This window comes from Monodelphis domestica, chromosome 1, assembly GCF_027887165.1.
Source record: "Monodelphis domestica isolate mMonDom1 chromosome 1, mMonDom1.pri, whole genome shotgun sequence".
Classification (NCBI taxonomy): domain Eukaryota; kingdom Metazoa; phylum Chordata; class Mammalia; order Didelphimorphia; family Didelphidae; genus Monodelphis; species Monodelphis domestica.
Window position 1 is genome coordinate 173,054,102 of NC_077227.1, and position 27,873 is coordinate 173,081,974.

At 38.1% G+C, this 27,873-nt stretch overlaps 1 protein-coding gene across 1 annotated transcript; it reads left to right on the top strand.

Moving 5' to 3' along the window:
* Positions 1-7,449: 7,449 nt before the first annotated feature.
* Positions 7,450-8,427, top strand: LOC100029406 (olfactory receptor 11H4-like). Its single transcript, XM_001379125.3, has one exon. It carries the CDS (start codon positions 7,450-7,452, stop codon positions 8,425-8,427), a length of 978 nt encoding a protein of 325 aa, XP_001379162.2.
* Positions 8,428-27,873: the final 19,446 nt, after the last annotated feature.

Below are 27,873 nucleotides of genomic sequence, written 5' to 3' on the forward strand. Positions count from 1 at the left end.
AGGAAAGGAAAGGAAAGGAAAGGAAAGGAAAGGAAAGGAAAGGAAAGGAAAAACTATAAGACAATGCTTCATAATATATTGAGTCAACACCCTCCCCCACCCTATATGTAGTGACTCCTGTGCATGGTAGGAAGAATAAAATCCCCAATAACCAGATTATGGATTGCATTGAATATTATACTCCACAGCTAGGTGGCACACTGGATAGCACTCAGAGCCTAAAATCAGGAAGAATTGGATTCAAATTAACTCTCTGACACTCCTTGTTTGGTGACCCTAGCCAAGTCACTTAACCTCTGCCTCGATTTCCTCAATTATAAAATGGAGATAATAACAGCACCTACTTTCACAGGATTGTTGTATCAATGACATAGCATTTGTAAAGTCCTTAGCACAGTGCCTACACAGAGTAGGAGCTATATAAATGCTTATAGTTTCTCTTCACTCCCATAGAAAGTCCATAGTTGTCAGCTATTCCTAGAAACTTTAACCAAAAAAAAATTTAACAACAGTATTCTTCTAGTAATGTTATATGACCATAAATCCCAAAATACTAGTCTCCAAAGAATCAAAACATTGAGTGTATTTAAAAAAGAATAATAGAAATATGAAAAGTATAAGTAACAATAATCATTACAAGCCATTAGATATTATCAACAATTATTCAAGTGGAAAAAGTAAAATAAAAGATCTCGTTCTGCATATATATTATTGGAAAAGAAGTGTGTCAGTCATTTAATTTAAGAGGTACAATAGCCTTTTCCAGAAGTGATTTGCCCAGAGTTCAAGAGTAGAGTTTCCTAGGAGGAAATCAAAAGAGATACTGAGAATCCAGGTATTGTTACAAAGACCTTAAAGTCCTCTCTCATCAGAGAAAGGAGAGATCTCCTATTTAAAGGTCTTTTATTCATTTCCAGGAATTTTCTCCTTTAAAAATTGTAAAGGACAGCCTAAATTACATTTTTCTACAGGTTCTAAAAGATAGGTTCATTAAAAAATCAATAATAACAATAGCTAGCATTTCTATGGAGTCTATAATCAGATAGACACTGTGCTAAGCACTTTACAAATATTCTATTATTTGTTCTTCATCACATATCTGGGAAGTAGAAGGCATTATTATCCCCATCTTTACAGTTGAGGAAATGGAGACAAATAAAAGTTGAGAGACTATCCCAAGACCACAAAACTCATAAATATCTGAGGCAGGATTTGAATTTAAATTTTCCTGACTTCAGACCCAAGACTCTATTTATTATAGCATCTAGGTACCTCAACTGTGATGGCTTCATTATCAAGTGTAATGACTCCCATAGAATTTAAGTTTCTGGAAGACAGGGAATATTTCATTTATGTCTTTGCCCCAGCACCTCACACAATATCTTCTGCATACTTTAAAAAATTGGCTGGTTTTAATTAAACCCAAAACAGAATGAAAAACAGGAACCCTGAATTTATTTCTAAATGGCAGTTTCAATGATTAGTTTTTTTCATTTTTATTCAGCAACCCAGCAACGCTATTACTACTAGGGCTGTATCCCAAAGAAATCAAAGGAAAATGAGCTATATGTACAAAAATATTTATGGCAGCTCTTTTTGTAGGGGCAAAGAAATGGAAATCAAAGGAATTCCCATTAATTAGAGAATGGGTGAACAAATTATGGTACATGATTGTGATGGAATGCTATTATGGGTTATAAGAAATGACAAGTAGGATGCTTTCAGAAAAACATGGGAAGATTTATATGAACTGATGCAAAATGAGATATGCAAAACCAGGAAACCATTTTACAGAATAATATTGAATAATTATCAACTGTAAATGACAGCTATTCTCAATAACACAGTGATCCAAGACAATTCTGAAGGATTTCTGATCAAAAATGCTATTCACCTCCAAGGAAAGAACTAATCCAATCTGAAAGTAGATTGTATCATTCTTTTTACTTTATTATATAGGGTAAGAGGGTTGGTCTGCATTTTCTTTTGCAATATGACTAAAATGAAAGTGTTTTACATGATTGAACATGTATAATATAAAATAAGTCACTCATCTTTTCAAGGATGGGAAAAGGGAGAGAGGAAAGGAAAAAATATAGAACTCAAAAAAATAGAAGAGAATTTTAAACTCAATTTTTTTTTAAAAAAGAATATTAAAATGAATAATAAAATTTTAAATTATTTTAAAGAAGAAATAATATAGCACTAGGGGAAACATAGTATACCCACTAAGCCTACCCAAGAGAGACCCTGGAATTCATAGTACTTACTCACTGAGAGAAAAAACAAATTGAATCTTGTGCAAAGTAGCATACTTCTAGCGAAGTAGAGCACAGAGCCCTGATAACAGAATATGAGAAACAATCTCCATGTAACATCTTTCCACAGTATTTTTCTATCAGGAACTATGAAAGGGGAGAGCCTTGTGGCTGATATTTGCCATCTGACCTTGTCTCCCGGATTAGTCAAGGAATTTTATCATAATATGAAGTAGGGTGAGAAACTGGGAGGGAGCAAGAGACTCATGCCAACTAATATAATTATTGCTTCCTTGCCCCTGCTTTTAGCCAACCCTTGACAAGAGTTCATTCTTTTGTAAAGATATTCTTTGTTCTTTTAGAGAAAACCAAACCAATGTTGGGGCTCTTACCTATTTGGGAACTGACACACACACATTGTGAGGGCTCCAGACTATGTATTAACTCTTTTGGGATAGTCAAGTATCATTCAGAACACAAAATAAAGATTAATCACCTGTTAAGTAATGAATGAGAAGTGTCAGGGGATCCCGGGGATGCCTACAGAATATTGTAAGGCAAGCTTTTGATCCCTCTAAACTAACAATCAGCAAGTGATTTTCCCAGGGTCACATCTCTCCCCTCCTCCAGATGCCCACCTTTTAGCCAATCCATTACTCATTTGTATGTTCATGTTTATTACTTCCATGGCACTATCTATCTCACCCTCTGCCATTCTCTTCTCCTTTTGCCTTCAATCTTTCACAACATCAAAGTCTTTTCCACTGAGTCCTATCTTCTCATCATATGGCCAAAGAATTTAAGCTTCAACTTGAGTATTTTACTTTCTGATGAACAATTAATATTTTTAAGCATTGACTGATTTGATCACCTTGCTGTTCAAAGGATTCTCAAATGTCTTCTCCAGGACCACAAGAGTATCACTGCCACATTCAGCTTTCATTATAGTCCAAATTTCATAGGCATACATTGCTACCAGAAAAAACATAAATTTAACATCTTTGTCAGCAAGGTGATGTCTGCTTTTCAGTATGCTGTCCTCAAGGAGGTCACACTAAATTGGAGAGCTATTTAGAAATGAAAAAGTAATCTTAAATATCTTCCTCTTTGTTTCCTCATCAATAAAATGGGAATAAAAATAATAGCATCTACTTAGAAAGATTGTGAGAATCAAGTGATATGATATTTATTTTAAAAATGAAAAGTTCTAAGCACAGTACCTGGCACACAGTGGATACAATAGAAATGCTTATTCTCTTTCCTTCCTTTCCCCATCTTCTTAGTTTCAGATTATCTTTAGCTAAATTTCAAATTCAATGGACAAAATTATTATTTAACAAAATAAAGTGGTTAAACAGAATATTAATTTGGGTTATGATTTTTTTTGTTTCATTGTTATTATTATTTAGAAACCTTCTGAGTTGGAGCTAAATACTCTACTCATTGCAACACTGGCCCAGGAAAGCAAACAAACAGAGTGGATAGAATAAGGAAGAAAGATAGAAAAGAAGAATTTATTAACCACCTACTGTGTTCTGGGGCAAAGATGATCAGTGTCTGAGTCCAATTTCTGACACATTCTGTTTGTTACCCTAGGCAGATCACTTTTCTTCTTTTAGTGCTTTTAGGTATCTCTCAAAGACTACATACAACTACATGGCCCAGTGAATAGATTACTGAGCCTGAAAACAGGAAGGCCTGAGTTGAATGAAATCAGACTTCAGGTACTTACCAGGGGTGTGACCCAGGGTGATTCACTCAATCTTTGTCTGCCTCAGTTTCCTTATCTATAAGATTGGAGACAATAGCACCTACCTCTCAGGGTTGTTGGGAGGATAAATGAGATATTTGTTAGGTGCTTTATAAACCTTAAAAGGTTATAAAAATGATAGCTCTGATTATTAGAAGGATTTCCCTCACCTCAAATTCCTTACCTGGGAATTTCCTGAACTGAAAAAATTCTAATTCCAGATTTGGGGGGAGGAGGAAGAGAGAAAATGGAAAAATAGAGATATAGTCTTAGATCTAGATATAGTTATAAATGATATAGATAACATAGATATGGGTATTAATATAGACATAGTAATAAGTATAAATGATATAGATTGCAGTTAGGTGGCACAGTGGATAAAGCGCTCACACTGAAGTAAAGAAGACCTGAATTCAAATTCAGCCTCAAATACTTCCTAGCTGTGTAACCCTGAGCAAATTGCTTAACTTTAGTTTGCCTCAGTTTACTCAACTTAACCAGGCTTGTTATAAAATTTAAAATGAAATAATATTTATAAAATGGTTAGCAGGGTAGCTTGCATATATTAGGTATTATATAAGTGCTAGTTAGTATTATTATTATTAGATGTGAATTCTATAGCTATATAGAGATAGTGAGACATAGAGATGGTGATGGCAATGGTGATGCAATCAAAGCGATCTGGAAGTGACTTCTCAAAAGAATGCAATTTCTTCACAGAGAAAAGGTCTGCTAAAATCTATCTCTTTGCTCTGGCTTCTCTTCACTTTCTTTTTTCATTCAAGCCAAACTCCTGGGACCAATCTGCACAGACTCTGGGAAGACCCAGGGGCATGACAGAAGATGGCCCCTAGAGGGGGGAAATGGTAAAGATATTGAATCCACCAAGGAGGGACCTGAGATTTCAGAGTAATCACTAGCATTAAACATAGCTTGGATGCTTTACACACTTTTAAAGACTAAAGGAACCCCCAGGAAGCAAAACTTTGGGTTATCCAGGTGCAAAGAGAATAAATTAAGTGATGGATAATGCTCTCTGACAATGCAGTTTCTTTAGAGTCACCAAGGATAGCGATCCTGTGACTGAGATTTCACTAAGCATTCACTCTCTCCAGAGGCTGAACCTGTACCACACTCATTGGGGGTGCTAGGCCTCAATACTATGACTGCTTCCATATACCTGCTCCAATTGATCACTATGAATTTTCTGAAGAGAACTCAAAGAAGCACTATGGTGGTTTGGAAAGACTGACAGACCAGAAAATAGAAGATCTAGTTCTAACCCTGATATTGCCAGTGACTCTCTGCATGAGTTTTTTGCAAGTCATTTTCTTCTTTTTTTTCCTCATCTATTTAAAAACAAGTTAGATTGGATGATCTCCAAGTCTACTTTATCCCTACCATGCTATGTACCTATGAATGTTGTAACTTCTTCTCCTGGGAAACCAATCCATTTTTTGGCATAGATCATGAAGAATTTTCTCTCTTAAAGCCACTTGGATGCTTTACACACTTTTAAAGTTCATATTAGTTCTAGTTCATAGTATAATGGTGAGGAATATTAAAAGATAGAATGATCAAACAATCACTCCTAGTTTATCTAGAGGTGAGATACTGTTCATTTGCCTGTAGTCAGAAATAGGAACAGGTGGAGGAGTTGATCGTTTTTACTAGTAGAGGTGATTCATAGACCCAGAAAGCTTGAGAAATTATGTTCTTATGATCTGGGAGGAGAAAAAGGAAGTGTGACATTTTTAACTACATAACCATATTCCCAGAAAGTGTCAGCCCTTTCAGCAATTCCTGCAGAATATTAGAGACCTGATTCCTCTTCCCTAGAGCTGTGCACCTTTTGTCTAGACCATTGCTCATTTTTACTTCTATTAGAAGAGGAAAAGAGAGAAAATAAAAATGAAACAAACCAATCAGCTTGACTACTAGAGAATATTACATAAGTGTTCCATAAGGTTTGGTGGAGGACGAGGTTCATACTTTGTGATTTGAAATTGTAAGTATAGTTCATTTATCTTTTCTTTCTTTCCATGTCTCTGCTGGATAATCAAATTTCTTCTATATTGATATTCTCACCAACAAAAAGCTATTTATTACTCAGCTTTCATGATTGTGATTCCAGGTCAAAGTCTATGAGGCTAGACTCTTGGAATCTGTTCCTGGCAGTATCACAAGCTGTCCTGTAGTAGGAAGTATCTTCTCTTTGGGTCATTGATTCCTACTTTGTAATCTACAAACTAATTTTTCCTTAGGAGACTCTTTAGACCTCAGATAATTAGAAATTCAATTTCTCATTAAGATTTCTCATCACACTGACTACCAACATGGGAATAATAGTGTTAGAGTCCTCATCTTTCTTCCTAGATGTCAGCAATCCCTTTTCAAATTCATTTTTCTTCTTCCTTGTGTAAGGGTTAAAAGAGAGGTTTTGACAAAATAAGAAATCATCTTTTTGGGGAGCCAGAAGCTGCATACTGCACCTCTTTACATCAAACATACTCGTTCTCTATCCAACAAAAATAGTCCTATATCCTTTCTAAGTTGGCACAGAAATTCATGGAAAGAAAATTGGTTTCTTGGTATATTTGTCTCTGCCCATAATAGACCCCACAAAAGGATAGATTCAAGAGAATATGCTGAACCTTTAAATACTGTTACCTTCTTTCCTGGTCCAAACACTTGTAGGAATTATCTGAAAAGAAAATTAAGATTGTTGTAATTATATTGGTGGGCATGGTGACAAGAAACGAATGTTTTTCAGGGATGAAATAAAAGCTACAACATAGACCTTTATGGTTTTAAATGGATGATAAAAAAGGTCACTTTGAAAGAAATTAATTCTACACTTCTTTGTCTTTGATTCTCAAAGATGATGAATATTACAGTGATTTCCATCTATACACTGAAAGCCCAGGAAAAAATTAAACTGTACATATCACTGGTCCATCTGTCTCTTTAGCTTCAAAAGATTAGGAAATCAGACTTGTTCATTGTAATACTCTGGGAAATTCAAGGAGCCTAGTTAGCCAAGTAACACTAAGAGTCAGGACCCCAAAGCTCACCTAGAGCAAGACAGGAGTTACCTCTAATCTAGTCCCAGAATGACTAGTATATTTCACTTGCTTGGATAATGAATCATAGAATAAAAGTTGGACATTATCTAAAGTTGACCTTAGAAATTTTACCACAACCTCTTCCTTTTTACAGATGATGAAACTGAGACACAGAGAGGTTAGACAATTTATCCAAATTCACACAGGTAAGAACTGGCAGAGTTATTATTCAAACTTAAGCTCCAATATTCCAAGTTTAGTCCTTCACATTCAAAACTCTTTCCACCATGACACATGGCCTCCTTCAAACTCTTTGAAACAAGCTCCTTATTCCAGAAAAAAAAACTCCAGAATCTCAACAAAAATCTTCTGAATCATGATTATCTCTATCTTCTCCACAGTTCTGAGACCCATGAACAAGTCAAGAACAACTGTAACTGAGTTTGTCCTCCTAGGCTTCCCTGGCTCCTGGGAGACACAGGTTGTTCTCTTCTCACTGCTTTTGGTCATCTACATCCTGACCCTTCTTGGTAATGGAGCCATCATCTGTGCAGTGACATGGGACCAAAGACTCCATACTCCCATGTACATCCTTCTAGGAAACTTTTCCTTTCTTGAAATCTGGTATGTTTCTTCCACTGTTCCAAATATGTTGGCCAGCTTTCTGTCCAAGACTAAAACAATCTCCTTCTCTGGCTGCTTCCTTCAGTTTTATTTCTTCTTTTCCCTGGGTACAACTGAATGTCTCTTCCTAGCAATAATGGCTTATGATAGGTATCTGGCTATCTGCTGCCCACTGCACTACCCAACCATCATGACTGGGAGGCACTGTGCCACCCTAGTGTCTCTCTGTTGGTTGGCTGGCTTCCTTGGCTATCCAGTTCTCATTTTCCTAATCTCCCAACTGCCCTACTGTAGTTCCAACATCATAGATCACTTTCTTTGTGACATGGATCCACTGATGGCCCTCTCCTGTGCTCCAGCACCTATCACTGAGCTGGTCTTCTATACTCAGAGCTCCCTTGTCCTCTTTCTCTCCATTACATACATCCTCACATCATATGCCCTGGTGCTTAGAGCTGTGTTTCAAGTACCTTCAGCAGCTGGTCGTCGTAAAGCCTTCTCTACATGTGGATCTCATCTTACAGTAGTGTCTTTGTTCTATGGAACAGTCATGGTAATGTATGTGAGCCCAACATATGGCATCCCAACTTTGATGCAAAAAATTGTCACTTTGGTATATTCAGTAATGACTCCATTTGTAAACCCCCTAATTTATAGCCTGCGCAACAAAGATATGAGATGTGCCCTAAAAGCAGTTTTATATGGTATGAGAAGTAGCCAACATTCATGAATATCCTTTGTTTGACTAAGAGATTTGGATAAGGAAAACACTAGATAAAAGAAAACTATTGAGAAAATGGTTAAAATAGTTTAAGATTGGGGTAATGAAGGCAGAAGTATGAATAAAGGTGATATCAGTAAGAGTGCTATATAATGGACAGATGCAAGAAATTTTAGGAAAATAGAGTCAACAGGATTTAGAAGCCAACTGGGAATAAGGGATTTGGGAAAGAGAAGAGTAAAAAAATATATACTAAATTTCCAAGCCTAGTTAATAATGGTTCTACCTACAGAAATGAGGAAATTATTTGAACAAAGAATGTTTGGGGAGAAAATTATTTGTTCCATTATGGATATGAGGTATTATCAGGTTATTCAGGTGTACAATAGGCAACTGGAAATACAGGACTGGATCTCAATGCAGGGAAATGAGGTTTGATAGTATAGATGTTAAAACATCCCCATAGAAAGGATAACTGAAGCCCTAGAAGTAAATAAGATCATTGAGAGAAGTTAAAGAGGCAAATCATTTGAGATACCAATATATTTTGGAAAATAAAGGAAAGAAGAAAGAAGAGGAACTTAATTAGGTGAGGTTGTCAGAAAAAGACCAGGAGAACCAGGAGAAAACAGTATCACAGAAGTCAAAGAAAAATAGCATATTAAGAAAGATGGAGTGCCAAGATACTGCAGAGAGAAGAGGACGAAGAACAAAGAGAGGTTCCTTGGATTACTATTTTTTTCTGCATTCGCATTCAGTGAGAATTTGGATAAATTGTTTCCCATGATTGTTTTTCCTCCTGGGAAAACCTTTGAAAACACTGAGTGATATATAATTAATTTCGTAAGTGATCTTTTTGATTATCTAGTGGAACATATGATCTGTCATAAATTTTCTCTAGAGTTGAGAAAAAATATCTCGTTCCTTTGCACAATCATGTAAAGAAGCTAATATACTTCCCTAGAAGAGAATTATAATCCCTAATGACCCAATTCCATTGACTTTCTATGTTTCTCAAAGATCTGAAGAGAGTATAAGAACCAGTAAACATGCAGCCAAGTTATACAAAAAGAATATCTGAGAAAAAATAGATGGGACTGATTGAGTGTGGGTGGTATTATGACCCTATAATGCAGACAGGGCTGAAAATAGAAAAGTAGTACTACTAATAAAGAAGGAACTCCTAAGAGTCCAAATATTCAAAAGATCAGAGGATCCTAAATGTTAGGCCAGAGGGAAGACAGAAGGTATATATGCCAAACCCTTCATTTTTCAGTTTGATCATTGAAACAAAAAGGCAAAAGGCCAGTTTGTTTAATTGTAGGGAGGTAGAAAAAAAATGATCCTGCCACTTCCTCTAAAGCAGTTTTAGCCATCCCAACCTGATTCTATTCACCAAAAACAAAAATAGGCATGATAAGGTCCCCTATTCATAGTAGAAGTTATATATTGGACCCAACAGAGGAGCCTCCAGAGAAATACCAAGCTCTCTCTGGTTTCCAGACAATTGGAAACATCTTTCCTGAAGTCCACTCATTTTTCCTTCTTTTAAAAATTTTGGGTTTTTTTCAAATAACAAGTTTATATTATTGTGTTCCTCCTATTACTCTATACCATTAAGTAAAATCTTTCAGTAAATATCTATATCATCCAGGAAAATAAATTCCCATATTAGTCATGCCTAAAAATGTATGTCTGTGTCTCTTTATGCATTTTAAGCTCATCACTTCTCTGTCAAATAACAACTGGCATGCTTCATCTTTATTCTTTTGAACTCGTGATTTATCATTGCATTGATCAGAATTCTAAAGTTTTTGAAATGTTTTTTTCTCTATAATGTCATAAAAATTGTTCTAGTCCTGTTCACTTCACTGTGCATCAGTTCACAGAAGTCTAATTTCCTCTGAAATTGTCTATTTCAGCATTTCTTCTGGTGCAATTATATTCCCATAGTAATTAATTTTATTATTTTCATATACAATTTATTTAACCATTCCCTAATAGGATATCTCTGTAGTTTCCAATTTTTGACTGCCATGAAAAGAGCTATATTTATGTACATATAGAGTCTTTTTGTCTTTCTTTGATTTCTTTGAGAGTATAAGTCTAATAGTGCTTTAACTGGGTCCAAGGGTATGCACATTTCAGAAACTTCCTGAACACCATCCTAATTTACTTTCCAGAATGGCTAGACCAATTCATAGCTCCACCAACAAAGCACAAGTGTACAGTTTTCCCACAGTCCCTCCAGAATTTGTCATTTTCTATTTTTTTCAATTTTGTCATTCTGATAGGTATGAGTTGTTTACTTGATTTAATTGACATTTATCCAGTAATTAGTGATTTAGAGCCTTTTTATAAGGTTATAGATTGTGTTTCTTCCTTTGAAAATTATACATTTATTCCTTTAACCATTCATCTATTGGACAAGCCTGTCCTTTTAATAGTGTTGTTACACACCTATCCTTGGTCTAGGCAATATAATCAGTTTGGATTTATCAAATAAAAATAGTCCTTAAACCTACAGCCCATCCTCTTCATGGAACTGCTGGATTTCACCAAGTCTCAGTCACCTGAACAGAGCATAATGGAATTAGTCACTCAGACAAATAAATACATATGCCACAGTAAGCAGTTTTTATTCATAAGCAAAGCATATATAAAAAGGAATAAAATCACAGTATATTTAAATACTGTCATTCAGCTGTACTCACAGCTGTCCATAGTTCTAGGATGTGGCTAATTTATAGTTATACTCAGAATAGAGTAGTTATAGAAAAGACACAGTTTAGTTAATTAGTTCCAGTGGTTACTTCTTGCCTAGGAACAAGTAAAAGGGGGTTCATGAAATAAAACACAGTTCTCAAATGCTATTAAATACATAGCTTTCAGGGGAGTCACAGTCTGTTGACAGAATTCATGATTTGAGACAGTTAAGCTCATGCTCATGCCAAGAATCCTCAGTGCAAATTAGAGATTGTTCTGATGACCTTTTTTTCCTGCCTGACCAATTCTCTCCTACTCTGCCAAGCCAGAGCAGTCACTCTGTCCTGATAACCATCTTGCCTCCTTTGCCTCCCTCAGTCCTTCAGTACCCTCATGGCCCAACTTTGATAATGCAATTGTATTATATCCTTTCCATTATCCTCCTTGAGAATAATTGTTAGGTTCTTTTCACAATGTCTTCACTTCACCTGCACATCCACCTCCCTCAGAGGCTTCAAAAATTGGGATTGTTTCAAGGTAAATTTAGCTTTCAAATAGGACACAGATATAAGCCCTGAGCTGTGCTGGAGTGTGCTTGAACCAGTCCCAGGGATTGTTACATTTTCAGAGTAAGCATTGGCACCTTGGAAATTGGCAAATGCTACAAATCAGTCCTTAATTTATCATTTTGTTGATTGTCTAGATTTAAGAAAGTGATGAAGAAAATGTTAACAATTCTAATTTAATTTAAAAGTATGTCTTGCCAATTCCAAGGACTTATGACAAAGAATGCTATCCACATCCAGAGAAAGAACTCCTGGAGTTAGAATGCAAATGAAAGCAAAGGGTTTTTCAATTGTTTATTTGGATTTATGTTTTGAGGTTTTGGTTTTACAAGGTTACTCACTTACAAAAAGGAACAATATATAAATGTGTTTTGCATGATAATACATGCATTATTCAGAAAAAATAAAATTAAATAAAAGTGTGTCCTGCAAACAGTTTTTCCCCAAGGAGAGTTGGGGAAATACTATCACATTGTTGTTTGTAACCCCTACTACCCAGTTAAGTTTCACCCAAAACCCTACATTAAAAAGTTCCTGCCAAAACTTTTGGACAGAAGGGAATAACTGATATTGCTGCTGAGGATTATGAAAGAATTAAGGCTAGGAAGAGTAACTTCAATGCTCAAAAATAAAACTAATTTGCATTTGTCGCAAATCTTAGTCACTACTTAATACTATGTGACGAGCCTTTAGAAATGGAAATTCCAGTTGTAAAATGGGGACAACCCATGGTAATAAGGGCAAGCATTCCTATTTACCCACTCCATCAATTTCCTCATCTCTTCTCTGCCTTCAGCATTCTTGGACCCACAAAATTTCTTCATTCAAGTGGCATCTATTCTTTTCCCTTGTGCCATGCTGCCCTCTATTGGTCATGGTATTCCCATTGTATTTCATGGTTGGAGCTATGTAACATGACAAAAATTTCAACTAACCCAAGTACTCTTAGAAATGGAATGTTCTCTTTAATTTTCTGGTTAAAAGGAATAGTGAGAAAGAATGTTCATCAAATGGGGAATGGTTGAACAAATTATGGAATATGCTTGTAATGGAATACTATTGTACTGTAAAAAATAAAGTGATCACAAAAAACCTGGAAGGACTTGCATGAAGTGAGGCAAAGTGAAGTGAGCAGAACCAGAAGGATGTTGTACACAGTAACAACAATAAATGTTTGATGATCAGCTGTGAATGACTTAACTATTAACAACAAGACAACAATCCAGGACAATTCCGAGAGAATCATGACTAAAAAAATGGAGGGGAAGAGGGGGAGAATATTTATTGCCATAGAAGGAAGAAACAGAGTCCAAATGCAAATTAAGACAAACTATTCCTTATCCCTCCATTAATTTTTCTCCAGTGTCTTCTTTTACAACATGACAAATATGGAAATATGCATTATATGATAATAAATGTACAACCTACATCCTATCACCTGCCTTCTTAGGAAGGGGGAAGGGTAGGAAAAAGAGAGAACGGGAATTGAAAAATATTACAAAACTAATATTAAGAAATTATATTGACATTTAACCTGGAAAAAATTAAATTCACAAAAGAAAAAAAGAGAAAAGCATAATGAATCTTACATAATTTCATTTATTCACTCAACATTCATTTGAGTATTTATTAAATACTTCCTCTGTGCAAAGTCCTGGTCTTAGTGCCATAGAGGACATTAAAGAAATAATGTTTGTGTGAAGAATGAATCAAATTTTCTTTGTCTATCAATCAGCAACTTTTAAGTTAATCAATCAAAAAACTTAAGTACCCCTACTTAGTACCTTACTAGTCACTAAGTATGAGAGTTCACAAGTCACTTGCTAGAGTGGGTGAAAATTCCAGAGGCCAGTACCTCCCCCTTGGGCAGTGCTAGGCAAATTGAAAGACTTCGATTGGTTCCCATAAAGTGGGAAAGGGACCGGAAGTGGCAGTAAAAAGGACTATAAAAAGTCCTAAACTTCCTGTCCAAGGAACTTCTCCTTTGAACTTCTCCTCAGGAGTTCATCTTTTGGACTCTCTGCACTAGTGAGCTGGACTGGAGGAGGACACTCTTTCCTTGGATCTCAAGGTAGTGAATGGAGTGATTCCTTCCTTGGTTCTCTGGAAACGGGGACTCCCTGCTCACTGGCACTTCAGTGGGACACTCCCTTCAGCATGAGTTCTGGTGATATTCTTGGCGATCCTCATGTGCACTAAAGGGTTCTCAGCAGATTTTTCAGCATCTCCTGGCTCCTCAGATTTTGGCTTCCTAATTAGGACTTTGGATTCTGATGAGATTAGCTTTCGAATTTGCATTTGTGGTCAGGAGACATTAGGATTAAACTCAGGATATTGGTAGCTAGGCAGTACTTTTTCTCTTTATCTACATTTTTCCACTTTCACTCTTTCCACCTCTTTGTAAATAAAGCTGCTAAAAGTCATTTTGACTTAAGCTTTAATATTTTTAAATTGGTGACCACAGTATTACTTTAGAATTCTCATATTTAGCATAAAACCTAAATTTAAATTTTTATATTTGCAACCTGTGACCTGAGCCCCATTGGGAATCTGTGCTTACACAGCTTGGTACAATCTGGAGATTTACCCCAAATGATTTTCTTTTCTCTTTGGTTCCTTCTTCAAACATAACATTTTAACTCTGGGAAAAATCTCCTGAATAAAGCTTAGGTATAGTTCATGTCTAGGTTTTTTGAAATTGGGATGATGAGTCCCAAAGTCCCAAATGGATATTCAATGTATAATGTCGACATGGGACAGTCTTCATATCTCCCACCACAAAAAGTTCATAAGATACAAAGATGGTATTTTAGCTGAGATCTGAAAGAAACATAGGCAGCTAAGAGGCAGAGACAAGAAGGGAGAGAGGGCCAGGCATGTGAGAGAGCAAGTGAATGCTGTGATCAGGGTCCAGCCCCACTCGTGACTCCAGGGTATCCCAACTGGTGGCGAACGATCAGTCAACAAAAATAACAAATGGAAGGCAGATTAGTCATTACAGCCATGGGATTGCTTTGCATCTCAGCTGCTCCACTATCCCAATGTCTGATCTTTATTTTTATACCCATTTTCTTGGCATTCTAATTACATTACCTAACACACATGTTCAAAGAGAGATAATTGGAAAAGTGATACATTAACTTTTAACTTTCTTTCACTTGTTTAACATTCTATATTTTTGTATTGTGATTACAGACAGAATACAAGATAAATGATTTTGACACAGGTGGCTTACTAGTGTAAAAATGGAGACTTGAATCCAGGACTTCAATCCCCAGAAGTCCTTGCTCCACTTCCCAAGAATGCTTTGTAATATCACTGAATTCTCACCTGGGCTGAGATCGAGATGAGGTATTTAACCTGATTGGAAAGGCTTCTGGGCCTCTCTTCTCTTCCTGTCTCTGCTGGCAAGCTGACGCATCTCATGATGTAAGTGAAATTGAATTGGGCCTCTTGGCCAACCTGGCATGTACCTTTCTTACTTGTATTTTTCTTAAATTCTCAACCTTTAATAAACCTCTAAAAATATACTCCTTGCAGAGAGAAACTAATTTCTACCCTGCCTCAGTTTCCCCCAAATTTTAACTCTTACACTAGGAAGTTTGAGTTATTGATTTAATTGAGTCACTGAGGCATATTGAAGCTTAGTGTACCTGTACTGTACCTGTACGTATTGTATGGGCCTCTATGATTGATTTGTGTGCTGGCTTCATGAGAATAGGCTTCTGTGTGGGGGGAAGTCTTTGGGTTGGCCTATAGCTGCGGTTTTGCTGGGAATTATGTACCTAAGTAAAAGTTAACCCATGATAGTCTTTTGGGATTAGGTTTAAGGGTCTGATCATTTGGTGATGTTTTAGGGAATTAGGGTACAGGTGTTTTGCTCTTGCATTATTTCTTTTGAGACTAGGGGGAATAATAATGCCAATTCATAGGTAAAGGACATTGATGAAAGAGGTCATGTAAAAGGGATAGAGTGGGCAGTCATATCTCACCAAGGCCCACTCTGTGGTCTCCCCAGCTACCACGCATGACTCTGTCAAGGGGTCCTGGTCTGATGGCCCCCAGCAAGTGAAAATGTCCAGAGTTGGGAAATTGGATATCTAGTATGAGGAACAGCAAAGAGGTCAGGGTCTCACAGACTAAAGAGTTATAGCAGGGCGTACAGAGTAAAAAGACTTAGAAAGACTGGAAAAGGTCAGATGATAGTGGGCTTTAAAAGTCAAACAGAGAATTTTATATCTGATTCTATAGTGATAGATATTGAGTGAGAGGGGGCGATGTCATATGGTCAATCCAGTACTTTAGGAACATTAATTTGACAGCCGAGTGAAGAGTCTGGGGCTTGAAGAAACGTGAGTAAAGAAACTAACCAGAAGGCTATAGTCAAGGCAAGAAGGACTGCACTAGGGTAGCTGTGGTGTCATAGGAGAGATGTTACAAAGATAGATACAACAGAAACTTTTAATAAATTGATATGAAGATGAGAGTGAAGAGCTACAGAGGACACATAGTTTGGGGTGTCTGAGTGGGGTCTGGGTTCATGTAGGTGAGAGGATGTTGATACTTTCAACAATAATAGCAAAATTAGGAAGAGGAGAGGGTTGAAAGAAAGACAATGAATTCCATGTTGAACAAATAATTAAATAATCCCTTGGACTTCTCCAGAAGACAAAGATACTTTGTGGGGAACAAACAGTCTTATTGGCCTCAGAGCAGCTGCTATATACAAGTCCACTTAAGCAATTCAGTTCATTTTTCAAGATTGGCAAGGTCCAGATCTCCCACCATAAACAGTGTGGTTCTAGTTCTTCAGTTATAGTTATCCTTGGTGGAGGATTCTCTTCCTCCTCTAAGAAGCACTATTTTGAGGAGGCTGGTGAACCACCATTCAAACTCAGGTACTATTACTCTCTTAGGAACTATTAAACTTATATGGAAAGTCTTTATAAATCCATTTTCTGATAGCCCTGCCTCTGGTCTGTTCTCAGAAAAGAAAGACAGAGTCAAATGTCCAGGAACTCCTCAGGCTCATCATGTGCTTCTCTTATCTCATCATTTTAACTTCTGGGAACAAAAAGAGAAGTCATCTTCCCCAAACCAATTTGTTATACTCAGGTCTAGAAATCCAAAGGTTAGATAGCATGGAGGAAAAGAAAAAGGTGAACTTTTACAGCTCTTTTTTCAGGCCACTGGGAAAAGGCAGATCTCCTGAGAGGAAAATGTCTTCCCTGCTGGCCCTGTTGCCAACATTCTATAGGCAGAAATAGTCACTGGGAATAAATCAGAAAAGTTATCTGTTTTCTCTATCAAGGAGCTAAAGAACATATATCTCTAATAGTTGCCCTTCAGGCAAAGATCCATCCCAATAATCTCATCCAGTTAATTGGAAGATAAAATGTTCTCTAGAAGTTCAAGAAAATAGGACAATAATGCATATGGAAGTCATCAGTAAAAACTTCATGGAAGAGGTGGGACTTGAGCTGAACCCTGGAAAATGGATAGGATTTGAACAGGTAGGGGAGAAGAATAGGTAAAGGGAACAGAAGTTAGGAATTGGTTCAAATCAAGTAAGAAGTTTAATAATAATAACTGTGAGCTTATACATTTGGGTTCAAAAGTTTTATTTTACAAGTATGAAATGAGAGAATCTTGGATAGATAATAGTTTGTCTGAAAAAGATCTGAGAGTTTAATGGACTACAAGCTGAATATGAGACAAGTGTGTTAAGTTGAACTAAGGCCTTTTGGGGCTGTAGTAAGAGAGGTAAAGTACTCAGGAGTAAGATAAGCATCATAATCATACTTTGGTTAGACCACACCTGGATTATTATGGTAAATTTGGAGTGCCAAATTTTAGGAAGTTCATTGACAAATCTGAAAATCACCAGATTAGTAAAAGATTTTGAGTTGCATGCCATGAGAAGATCATTTTTAAAAGTTAGGAAAGGGGACAGTTGGGTAGCTCAGTGGATTGAAAGCCAAACCTAGAGAAGGGAGGTCCTGGATTCAAATCTGGCCTGAGACTTTCCAGCTGTGTGACCCTGGGCAAGTCACTTAACACCCATTGCCTAGCCCTTACCACTCTTCTGCCTTGGAGCCAATACCCAGTATTGATTGCAAGACAGAAGGTAAGGGTTTTTTAAAAAAGTTAGGAAATATAGCTAAAAGAAGAGAATATTTAGGAGGAAAGGTTATATTCAAGTATTTGAAGGCACAACATAGGAAAGGGGGATTAAACTTGTTTTGCTTGACTCTGGAATACAGAACTAGGAACAATGAGTGAAACTAGCAAAGAAGCAGATTTAGGTTTGGTGAAAGGAAATATGTCCTAAAAATTAGAGCTGTCCAAAAGCAGAATGGGTCCTTTAGACCTGTACCCCTGAAAAACAGCCTTGGGATTTTGTCCTGGTTTGCATTTTGGCATAGGCAAAGGAGTCTCCAAAATGGATTCTAACCATGGTGACCTTGAAGACAAGATTCCAGACCAGATGTTAGTGTCAGCTCTAGTCAGAACTATCTGAGGGAAATTGTGATTCTGCCCCCCCCCTCCAGAGAATGAGGTAGCATAAGGGAGGACTCCCAGGTATTGAGGAAGGACAGTATCTGTATGCTAGTTCTTGCTATACCTCTAAAGTAAATATTCATTTGTCAAAATCTATTAAGTAGTTATTAATTATTAAATAGTTATAATCTATTAAGTAGTTAAATGGAAATTGAGGGAACAAAACTAGCTTGAATCAATGGCAGAGAGTAGGCACCCTAAACCCATTTAAAAATACTGTAGAACACTGGGGAAGGGGTGAAATTAAATATACCTGCCCTTTGGTTAGTGAGGGCAAGGGTAGTTACTATTACATTAGGCTAAAATTCAATTTTATCCTATTTGCAAAGGGGTGAAACAAAGTATGAGAGAAAAGTTGTGATATCATGAAATAAGTATTTTAGGAGAATTTTCCAATTATCAGTGGGTTATGTGAGTTGGAGGTAGGAAAGAATTGAAGGAAGGAGGCTTCAATAATATAAACTTGAGGATGGGGCAGTAAAAATAGAAAAGAAAGTGATTGAGAGTGGAAGCTTTGCTGTTCAGCTGTTGTAAATATGTCTGGCTCTTTATGACCCTGTTAGAGGTTTTCTTGGAAAATATCCTAGAGTGATTTGCAATTTCTTTCTTTAGCTCATTTTACAGATGAGGAAACTAAGACAAACAGAGTTAAAGGACTTGCTCATAGTCACACAGCTAGTGTGGCTATTTGAGGCTGGATTTAAATTGAGGTCTTCCTGATTCCAAGTCCAGTATTCTACCCACTGTACCACCTAGCTGCCCTGAGAACAGGGATATTTCAAAGGAAAAAAAAAAGATGGAAATGAGTTGATGACTTCAGATAAAATTAGAAGGAAGAATCAAAGATATCTCTTGGTTTACAAATCTCAGACTGGAAAAACAGTGCAAAAATTGAAAATGAAATTGAAACTGTTATAAGGAATTGGTTTTGGAGGGAAAGACAATAAACCACTAAGCAAATACTAAGTTCCTTTTATGGATCACACACTGGGTTAGGTGCTGGGGGGATACAAGTAGAAATAATCCCTACTCTCAAAGATCATAACACATGTTAGTGCAGAAATGACTGCAGCAGAGACCCCAAGTCAAGGTGTCCTGTAGGCAGCTGGAAGAGACTAAGGCATGTAGAAAATTCTGGACTGAAGATTTGAAAGCTATCAACTTATAAGTAGTTTGAAAGCTATCAACTTATAGGTGGTAGAGAGAGGCTCTGAGATAAGAGTTACACAAAGAGTAAAGGTAGAGAGGAAGACAAGGATTAACTAAACCTCAGGAAATGATCAGTTTGGAAGAAGAGGAATCAGAAAGTAAAAGCAAACAGTTGGAGGAATAGAAAGCCAAGAAAATTAATGTCATAGAAGCCAAGGAAATGGAAATTTTCAAGAAACAGCATCAAATGCATCAGAGACACAAAGGAGAATAAAGATGGTAAAAAGGTATGAGATGAAAATGTAATTTCAGTAAAATGAAGGTGTGACAAGAGTCGTGAAGAGGACATATTGCAGGACATTAAGGAAGAAATTGGATTTAATTTGTGCTGGGAACCATAGAGGACAGAAAGAAATAGAAATCATAGTCTTTGCCTTCAAGGAATTGTAGTCTAGTTGAATAAGTGAGATATCTAAATGAACGTTATAAATAATAAGATATGGTTTAGAGAAAAAAAGCGATCATTAAGGAAGTCAGCAGTCAAGAAAGATTTTTGCAATAAATAAAATAAACTCAGCCTAAAAAGATGAAGAGGATGTGAATAGAGAAGAGATGGGAACTCTAAGTGAGGGAAATAGACTGAGAAAGCCTAGATTGGGAGCTGATAAGTAGATAAGTCAATCTAGGGGTAAGACTGTGTGTCATAAAACAATGAGAGAAAGGTGGAAAGGTTAGTTGAATTCATAGTTTAGAGAGGTTTTGGATGCATGTCTACGGCAAGATTTTATACAAAGAATTTTATTTAGAAGTGTGACATGATAAAAGTGGTGTTTTTAGGAGTATTAGTCTGCATATGAACTAATACAGAGTGGGCAGAACTAGAAGAACAATTAACTCAATGACTCCAATAACGTAAAGGAAAACAATTTTAAAAGATTTGGGAACTTTGATTAGTCATCTCTTCTGATGCTGTCACTATCTATCACTTCACACCAAGATTATTGCAAAAGCCTCCTAGTGGGTCAGCCTGCCTCAAGTTTATTCCCACTCCAATCCATCCTCCTCCATCCTCCATTCAGGCACTAAAGTGATATTCCTAAAGCAGAAATCTGATCATGTCACACACACAGCCCCTACTCAATAAACTTCAAAGGTTTCCTATTGCCCCCAAGAACAAGTACAAAATGTTCTGTTTGGCTTTTACAGCCCTTTATAACCTATAACCTTTATAATCTATGATACTACTTTTCCAGCCTTCTTATACCTTATTCTTCAATACATATTCTTCAAACCAGTCACTGGCCTCTTGGCTTTTCCATGAACAAGACGTTCCATCTATCAACTCCAAGCATTTTTTTCTGATTATTCCCCAAGCCTGAAGCACTCCTCCTTCACTCTGCCTACTGATTTCTCTGGCTTCCTTTAAATCCCAACTAAAACCCTATCTTTTACTGGAACCCTTCCCAAACCCTTCTTAATTCTAGTGCCTTTCCCCTGTTGTTTTCTATATATCTGTTTGTGTGTTGTCTCCATTAGAATGAAAGTTCCTTGAGGTCAGGGACTATCTTTTGCCCTTTTGCAGCCTCAGCATTTAGCAAATTGCCAGGAACAAACTAAATGCTAAATAAATGTTGATTGATTGATTGATTGATTGATCAATCGATAAAATGACCAAATCACAAGTCCAAAATTTGCCTAATAATTTTCTATCTCTTAATAGAGACAATGGACTGCAGATGCCTTACATTTTCATACATAACTACTATATGAGGTCAACTATATATAACCAGGCCTGAAGATGGCAGTTCCCAGGACCAAAATTAACCTCAGATGCTTCCTAGCTTGTGACCCTGTTAGCCCCAATTGCCTCATCCTTACTAGTCTTCTGCCTTGGAACTGATATTTTAGCATTGATTCTGAGACAGAAGGTAAGAGTTTTAAAAATCATAATAACTAACATATGGATTTGATTTACTTAACTATACTTATTGCTCTTTGGAGGACATGTATCACCCACATGGTTCCAGTGCAGCCTCCTACTTCAAGCTCAAATCCAGTGAGTTGCACTGGTAGGAAAGGTATTGCTTGTTTTAACAACAACCAAAATACATTTACCTTTGGAGGAAAATCCAAACCACAGAGCAATATGCATCTTAAGGAACCTGTCTGGGACTCTAAGGGAAAAGAGAATTCACCATAATGACAAAAGATTTACACAATAGCAGTCTCAAAGTCTATTATTCCACAGAGATATGATGGAGTACTTTGTTTCTTCTGAGTTTGTATACAGATTCATTTATCATTTTCTAAAGGATGAAATAAAGGCTATGCCATTTCTGATGCCTTTAATGGTATATTAAGGATTTATATGAGAGTGAAGACAGTTTCCCACTTTGGGGAAAACCTACACACAAATTATATACACTGAGTATTTTCGATTTTCCTGGAGCAAGTCTAGGTGAAAATAATAAGCCAAATAAGAGAAAAGAACCCTCTTGGATTTAACTCCTAGGATCACTTTTCATCCATATCAACTTAGTGTTTTGGTGGATCCTGAACCACATTTTACATCTTTTTATTCTAAGTTCAGCATTCTTTCCACTATACTTTGTTATTTCTCAGGACAACACTCCCTTCCCCAATACTCCAAATTTCATACCCATTTTATTTAACAACCAAGTCTAAAAGGTAATAATGTTGAGGTCTGCCACTAAGAGAATAGAAACAGTAGCTTCTTGATGGTACCACATGTCCTCTGAACCTCATTAAACTATTTCCATAGTGGTCTTTAACTTTTTTATTAGTCTAGTGGTAGTCTCTCGGTGTCCGAGAATGACTATTGTCTTTGTGTGGTTTGATCTACGGTGTACCCTCATGTGGCTTTGGAGTCCAAAGGCTGAGGCACAGAGTTTGTGGCACATGGGGCCTGGGATGCCAGTTGTTATGGGAGGTGCGGTTGTGGCCTGGTGTCGGCGGCAAGACGTTGACTCGCTCATCTTCAAAGGTGGTGGCGGCATGGTGAATGTGGGTTCACCAGCTGCTTCTGTCAGAGGCAGCGAGTTCTAGTCGCTTTGGTGTAATGCCAGCCCACCTCAAGTTTGACTTTAGCTGATCCTTGAATCTTTTCTTTGGTCGACCTTGTTTCCTGAGTCCAGCTGACAGTTCACCATAGAATACCTGTCTTGGTATTCGCCGTGGGTCCATGTGGATGACGTGTCCAGACCATCGCAGCTGGGTTTTGAGGACCATGACTTCGATGCTGGTGGAGTTGGTTCTGTCGAGGATTTCCTGGTTGGTGATACGGTCCTGCCATTGGATCTTCATGATTGACCGGAGGGAGCGTTGGTGGAATTGCTCCAGCTATTTCATGTGCTTTCGTACAGTGTCCATGTCTCGCAACAGTACAGGAGCAAGCTGAGGACCACTGTGTTGTACACTTTGAGCTTCGTCGCAGTGCTTACACCTCTGTGTTGGAGGACTTTGCAGCGCAGCCGCCCGAGTGCCTGGCTGGCCTTTTGGATCCTGGCATTAATCTCGTGGTCTAGGGACCCGTCGTTGGCGATGGTGCTGTCCAGGTACTTGAAAGTGTTGACGTTAGAAAGCTGCGTGCCATCGATTATAACGCATGCCTGGTTAGTTGGCCTCCCTGGTGCAGGTTGGAACAGCACCTCTGTTTTGCTGAGGCCGATAGTCAGGCCAAACAGTTTTGTTGCAGTAGAGAACCTGTCCACAATGGTTTGAAGATGATTTTCTTGGTGGGCCATGAGAGCACAGTCATCTGTGAAGAGAGCTTCCAGGATGAGTCTCTCTGTTGTCTTTGTTTTACAGTCAGGCGGCAAAGGTCGAATAGTGAGCCATCCAGTCGGTATTTGATGTAGATGCCCAGGTCTAGTTCTATCACAGCATGTCGTAATACTTGGGTGAAAAATAGGTTGAATAGTACCAGAGCAAGGACACAGCCTTGTTTCATATGCTGGTCAGCACTATGTGGAATGCCTGGAGCTCCTTTCCCTTTAAGGCCTTGTACACCTCGGTTGGGATCCCGTCTTTACCGGGTGCCTTACCTGCACTCATTTGTTTAATGGCTTTTTGGACTCCCTCTATTGAAGGAGGGAAGTCAAGTTGTTCAATGGTGCGGTTTTGGGGGATCTGGTCAAGGGCGTTTTGGTCGACTGAAGAGGGTCATCAATTGAGAAGCTGACTGAAGTGTTCTTTCCACCTGTTGCTGATGCCTTTTTTATCTTTTATGAGAGTGTCACCATCAGAGGATAGCAAGGGAGTGGGGTGGGTTTTAATGGCCCATAGACAGTCTTGAGGGCACTGAAAAATTGTTTGTAGTTTTTTGTATCAGCAAAGCACTGGATTTCTTCTGCCTTTTTTTCCCACCATCGGTCTTGCATCTTCCTGATCTCACACTGTGCCGTGGCTTGGAGAAACTTGAATCTGTCCATTTTAGGAGCATAGTTTGGGTTATTTTGCCACTCCATAAAGGCTTGGTTCTTTGTGCTCTACAGGTCTTCAATAGCAGTGTTGTTCTCATCGAACCAGTCCTGGTGGTTGCATTCTTTGGGGCCTAGGACTGCCTTTGATGTTTCCTTCACTGCATCTCTGAACTGGGGTGTATGGGGTGTTCAGGGAGGGGTAGTATCTCTGGTATGGAGGGCTTGTCATGCCCTCCTAGGGCAGCTCTCCAGCCTCTGACTCCCACCTGACACCCAGCTCTCACTTGTGGCTCCCAGTAGCTGCTAGCTTGCGGCAGCGGCCACACCCCGGGCAACGGCTTCGACAGGCCGGCTAAACCTTGTGAGGGTAGCCATCAGGTCATCAACCCCTGGTGAACCAGGGCTTTGCTCACGCAGCATGTGAAGACTGCTTCGGCGGAACAGGTAGAAGAAACCAATAAGAAGGTTCAACGGCTGAGAGGGCGATGCAGCAAAGCACTGTGGAGTGCTTAGGGCATGTTGGAGCACAAAAGACAACACAGCCACCCAATGCAGCTGAGGAAGTCTCCAGGTGTAACGACTTTTCGCACCACTGGACCCAGGCTTCTAATGCCAAGAGAGTGGAACTGTCTCTGTGCATCGACTTTTCCACTTAAATCTCCTTCACGCACAAGTATCTTTGTGCACACTCATCTATCCTAACGTCCACCCTCTTCAAGACCTGCGGCGATGGGGGAGTGGCGACGCAACAGGTGGAGGTGACCACTGGCAGTTGTAGTCACGATCCTGCACGTAGGCGGCCCACGGACCAGTGGTCGCTCGGCCCTGTGGGCAGCAGTGACGTTCGGCAGCATCCTGGGTGACTGAGCAGCTCTCTCTAGGACAGCACTGCTCACCCTAATCAAGGGAGGGGACTAGAAAAGGTGTCCCAAACATTGCCTGCCCTACAAACACCCGGTCAGCACACTGCAGCTGGCGGGTCATCCCTTTAAGTGGTCAAAACCAAAGAAAACATAATACAAAGAAACTCCTACTAGGAGCATGGAACATCAGGACATTACTTGATAGAGAGAATACCCCAAGACCTGAGAGAAGAACAGCTCTAATAGGTAAAGAACTGGCGCGATATAATATCGACATTGCAGCCCTAAGTGAAACACGCTTACCAGAAGAGGGATCACTCAGTGAACCCACCACTGGATACACCTTCTTCTGGAAAGGTAGAGCCTCAAATGAAGACAGAATCCACGGTGTTGGCCTGGCCATCAAGACCAGTTTGCTCAAACAGCTGCCAGACTTGCCTGTGGGCATCAGCGAGAGGCTCATGAAGATCCGTTTGCCTCTCAGCAAAGACCGGTATGCCACAATCATCAGCGCATATGCCCCTACACTGACCAGCACAGAGGAGACCACCGAGCAGTTCTACTCTGACCTGAGTGCCGTCCTGCACTCAATGCCCACAAATGACAAGCTGATACTACTGGGAGACTTCAACGCCCGCATTGGCCAGGACCATGAAAGATGGAAAGGAGTGCTTGGCAAACATGGAGTGGACAAAATGAACAACAATGGCCTACTGCTACTCAGGAAATGCTCAGAGTTTGAACTCACCATCACAAACACTGTGTTCAGAATGGCCAACAAATATAAAACAACATGGATACACCCACAATCAAAACAGTGGCATCTCATTGACTACATCATTGTACGCTGGCGAGACATCCAGGATGTAAAGATCACCAGAGCCACGAGAGAAGCTGAATGCTGGAGAGACCACCGATTGGTTAGAGCGACTCTTCAAGTTCGCATTGTGCCTCGCCATCCAAAACGCACCCAGACAGTTCGCACATTTTACATCATGAGTCGTCTTAGAGATTCATCTTATTTGCAAACATTCCAGTCCTGCATGGACGACAAGCTGTCTGCCAAGGGACCACTCACTGGAAGCTCAACCGAGAAATGGAACTTTTTTATTATAAATTTGATAAATACAAAATAACATATAAAACCTTTAGTATTTCATCAGGGAGAAACAAATTCACGAACAAATTCATGAACAAATAGCCCTCCCCAATGCTTTTGTTCTGGGTTTGAGCAGTGAACATAATAGGACCTATATTTTAAGAATATCATTTTAGCAATTGTGCAGAGATTGGGAGAAGGCACAGACTGGAAGCAGAGAAACCAATTAGAATATTCAATAGTTCAGTCAAGAGGTGATAAGAGACTGAACTAGCATTTGGATGAATGAAAACACAGCTCCATCCTGGGAAGGTAGATTGCATATAAGAGTGAAAGTGAGAGAAGAGTTAGGGATGACTTAGAGGTTGCAAACAACTTTCCATAATATGAATAAAAGTATATTTACAGATGTAAATAACTGTGGGTACTCAAAAGATAGATACAAAGAGTTAACAAAACTCAATCTTCTTTCTCCCAGGTCACAGCTCTCCAAGAATACTGTTAAAATAGTTTTTCTACCCCTCTCTATACCAACTACCAGTATCAACACTAACTCACTATTTTCCCAGGGTAGTAATGCTTTTAACCATCTTACTGGGTGTGACATTTAACATTACTTTTTAGATTTACATTTGCAAAGCAAGACTAGAATTCTTAAGGCTTTTTTATTTCTTCCCTGTGAATTTGGTCTGCAATTAGGGTAAAATGATACTGAATGACTAGAGGATTATATGCTAAATTATGGATTTCCCATACCCATGGTTAAGAAAAATACATGCAATACAATATTTTAACATTTAATGATTATCTTCCTATTTTTAAAAATCCTTTAAAATACAAAAGAATATCATATTGCAAGAGATTCATGTATAAAACATATTTTCAAAAATATATACACTAAAGTACAACTAGGTACTATTCTTATTAATCCTTAAACATTATTTATCTTAATTCTTCCCCCCATAATCTTTCACAACTTTAAAGAGAGAAATCTTTAACTCTTTATTTAGTTATCTAACTTTGGTGTCATATTCTGCCTAAAGTTAACACCGTTCCTGGCTCTTGGAATTAAGCCTCTGAAGCTTTTAGACAATAACCTAACTGACATTTTTGCCTCTTTTTTTTAAGATCTGAAAGTAATTCTTCTGAAGTTTTCAGCTCCTTGGTCCTTCAGGACTCTTTGTTTAAGCGGCTTGAAAGAAATCAGAAGAGAAAAGTTATGGACATAAAATGTTTGCATAACAGTATCATGAATCTCTATGATTATCTTCTTCCAATCAAATGAGGATACTTTTTTTTCCCCTTTTACATCAAAAGATGAGATCTCCGTGGTCCTGGCATTATCCTGAACTTTTAAATATAACTGACCCCTTACCTTCCATTTCTGACTTAAAATAGTTAGATAGAAACTGCTTTACACTAAAGGCTTGAATTACAAATCCAAGTAGTAGAAAAACATTTTAAAATACATTTTGAAAGTCAGAGTTTAAAAGAACATAAAAAAGATTCTCTTCTCTTGGCTTTGTGGCGAAAGTAAATATGGGTACAAAAAACTTCATTCTGCTGAGATTGTGAGTAAAGCTGCCAAGGACCTTCAGATCTAATATTCTGTCTAGTGAAACTCCAAAGTCTAAACTCTTTAAGCTTTCTATATGTACTCTCCTTCAAAGAATCTTCAAATTAAATAAGTAGATAAGAACATTTATCTGCCATAGATGTTGGTTTTGGTTTAGTGATCTCTCTTCCCCAAAGAGTCTACCAAAAGTCTGAAAGTAAAATAACAATCCCTCATGTTGATGGTGACTAGAATGGAGAGAGTAGAAACAACAATGAATAAAAAGTACCTATCAACTGCTTCTTTTTGTGTCTTCCATCATAAAAAGCACCCAAATACTCCTAATTGAAGAGATGAGATAATAGTTGAGGTCTTGATGAGTTTTAGTTTGAAGCCCTAAAATTTAAACTTGTAGTAATCCTATCAAACCAAAGTGGGAAGAAAAATCATTATTAATCCATCAACAAACATTTGTTGTTGTTGTATATTGTATATATTGTTGTTGTAACACCAG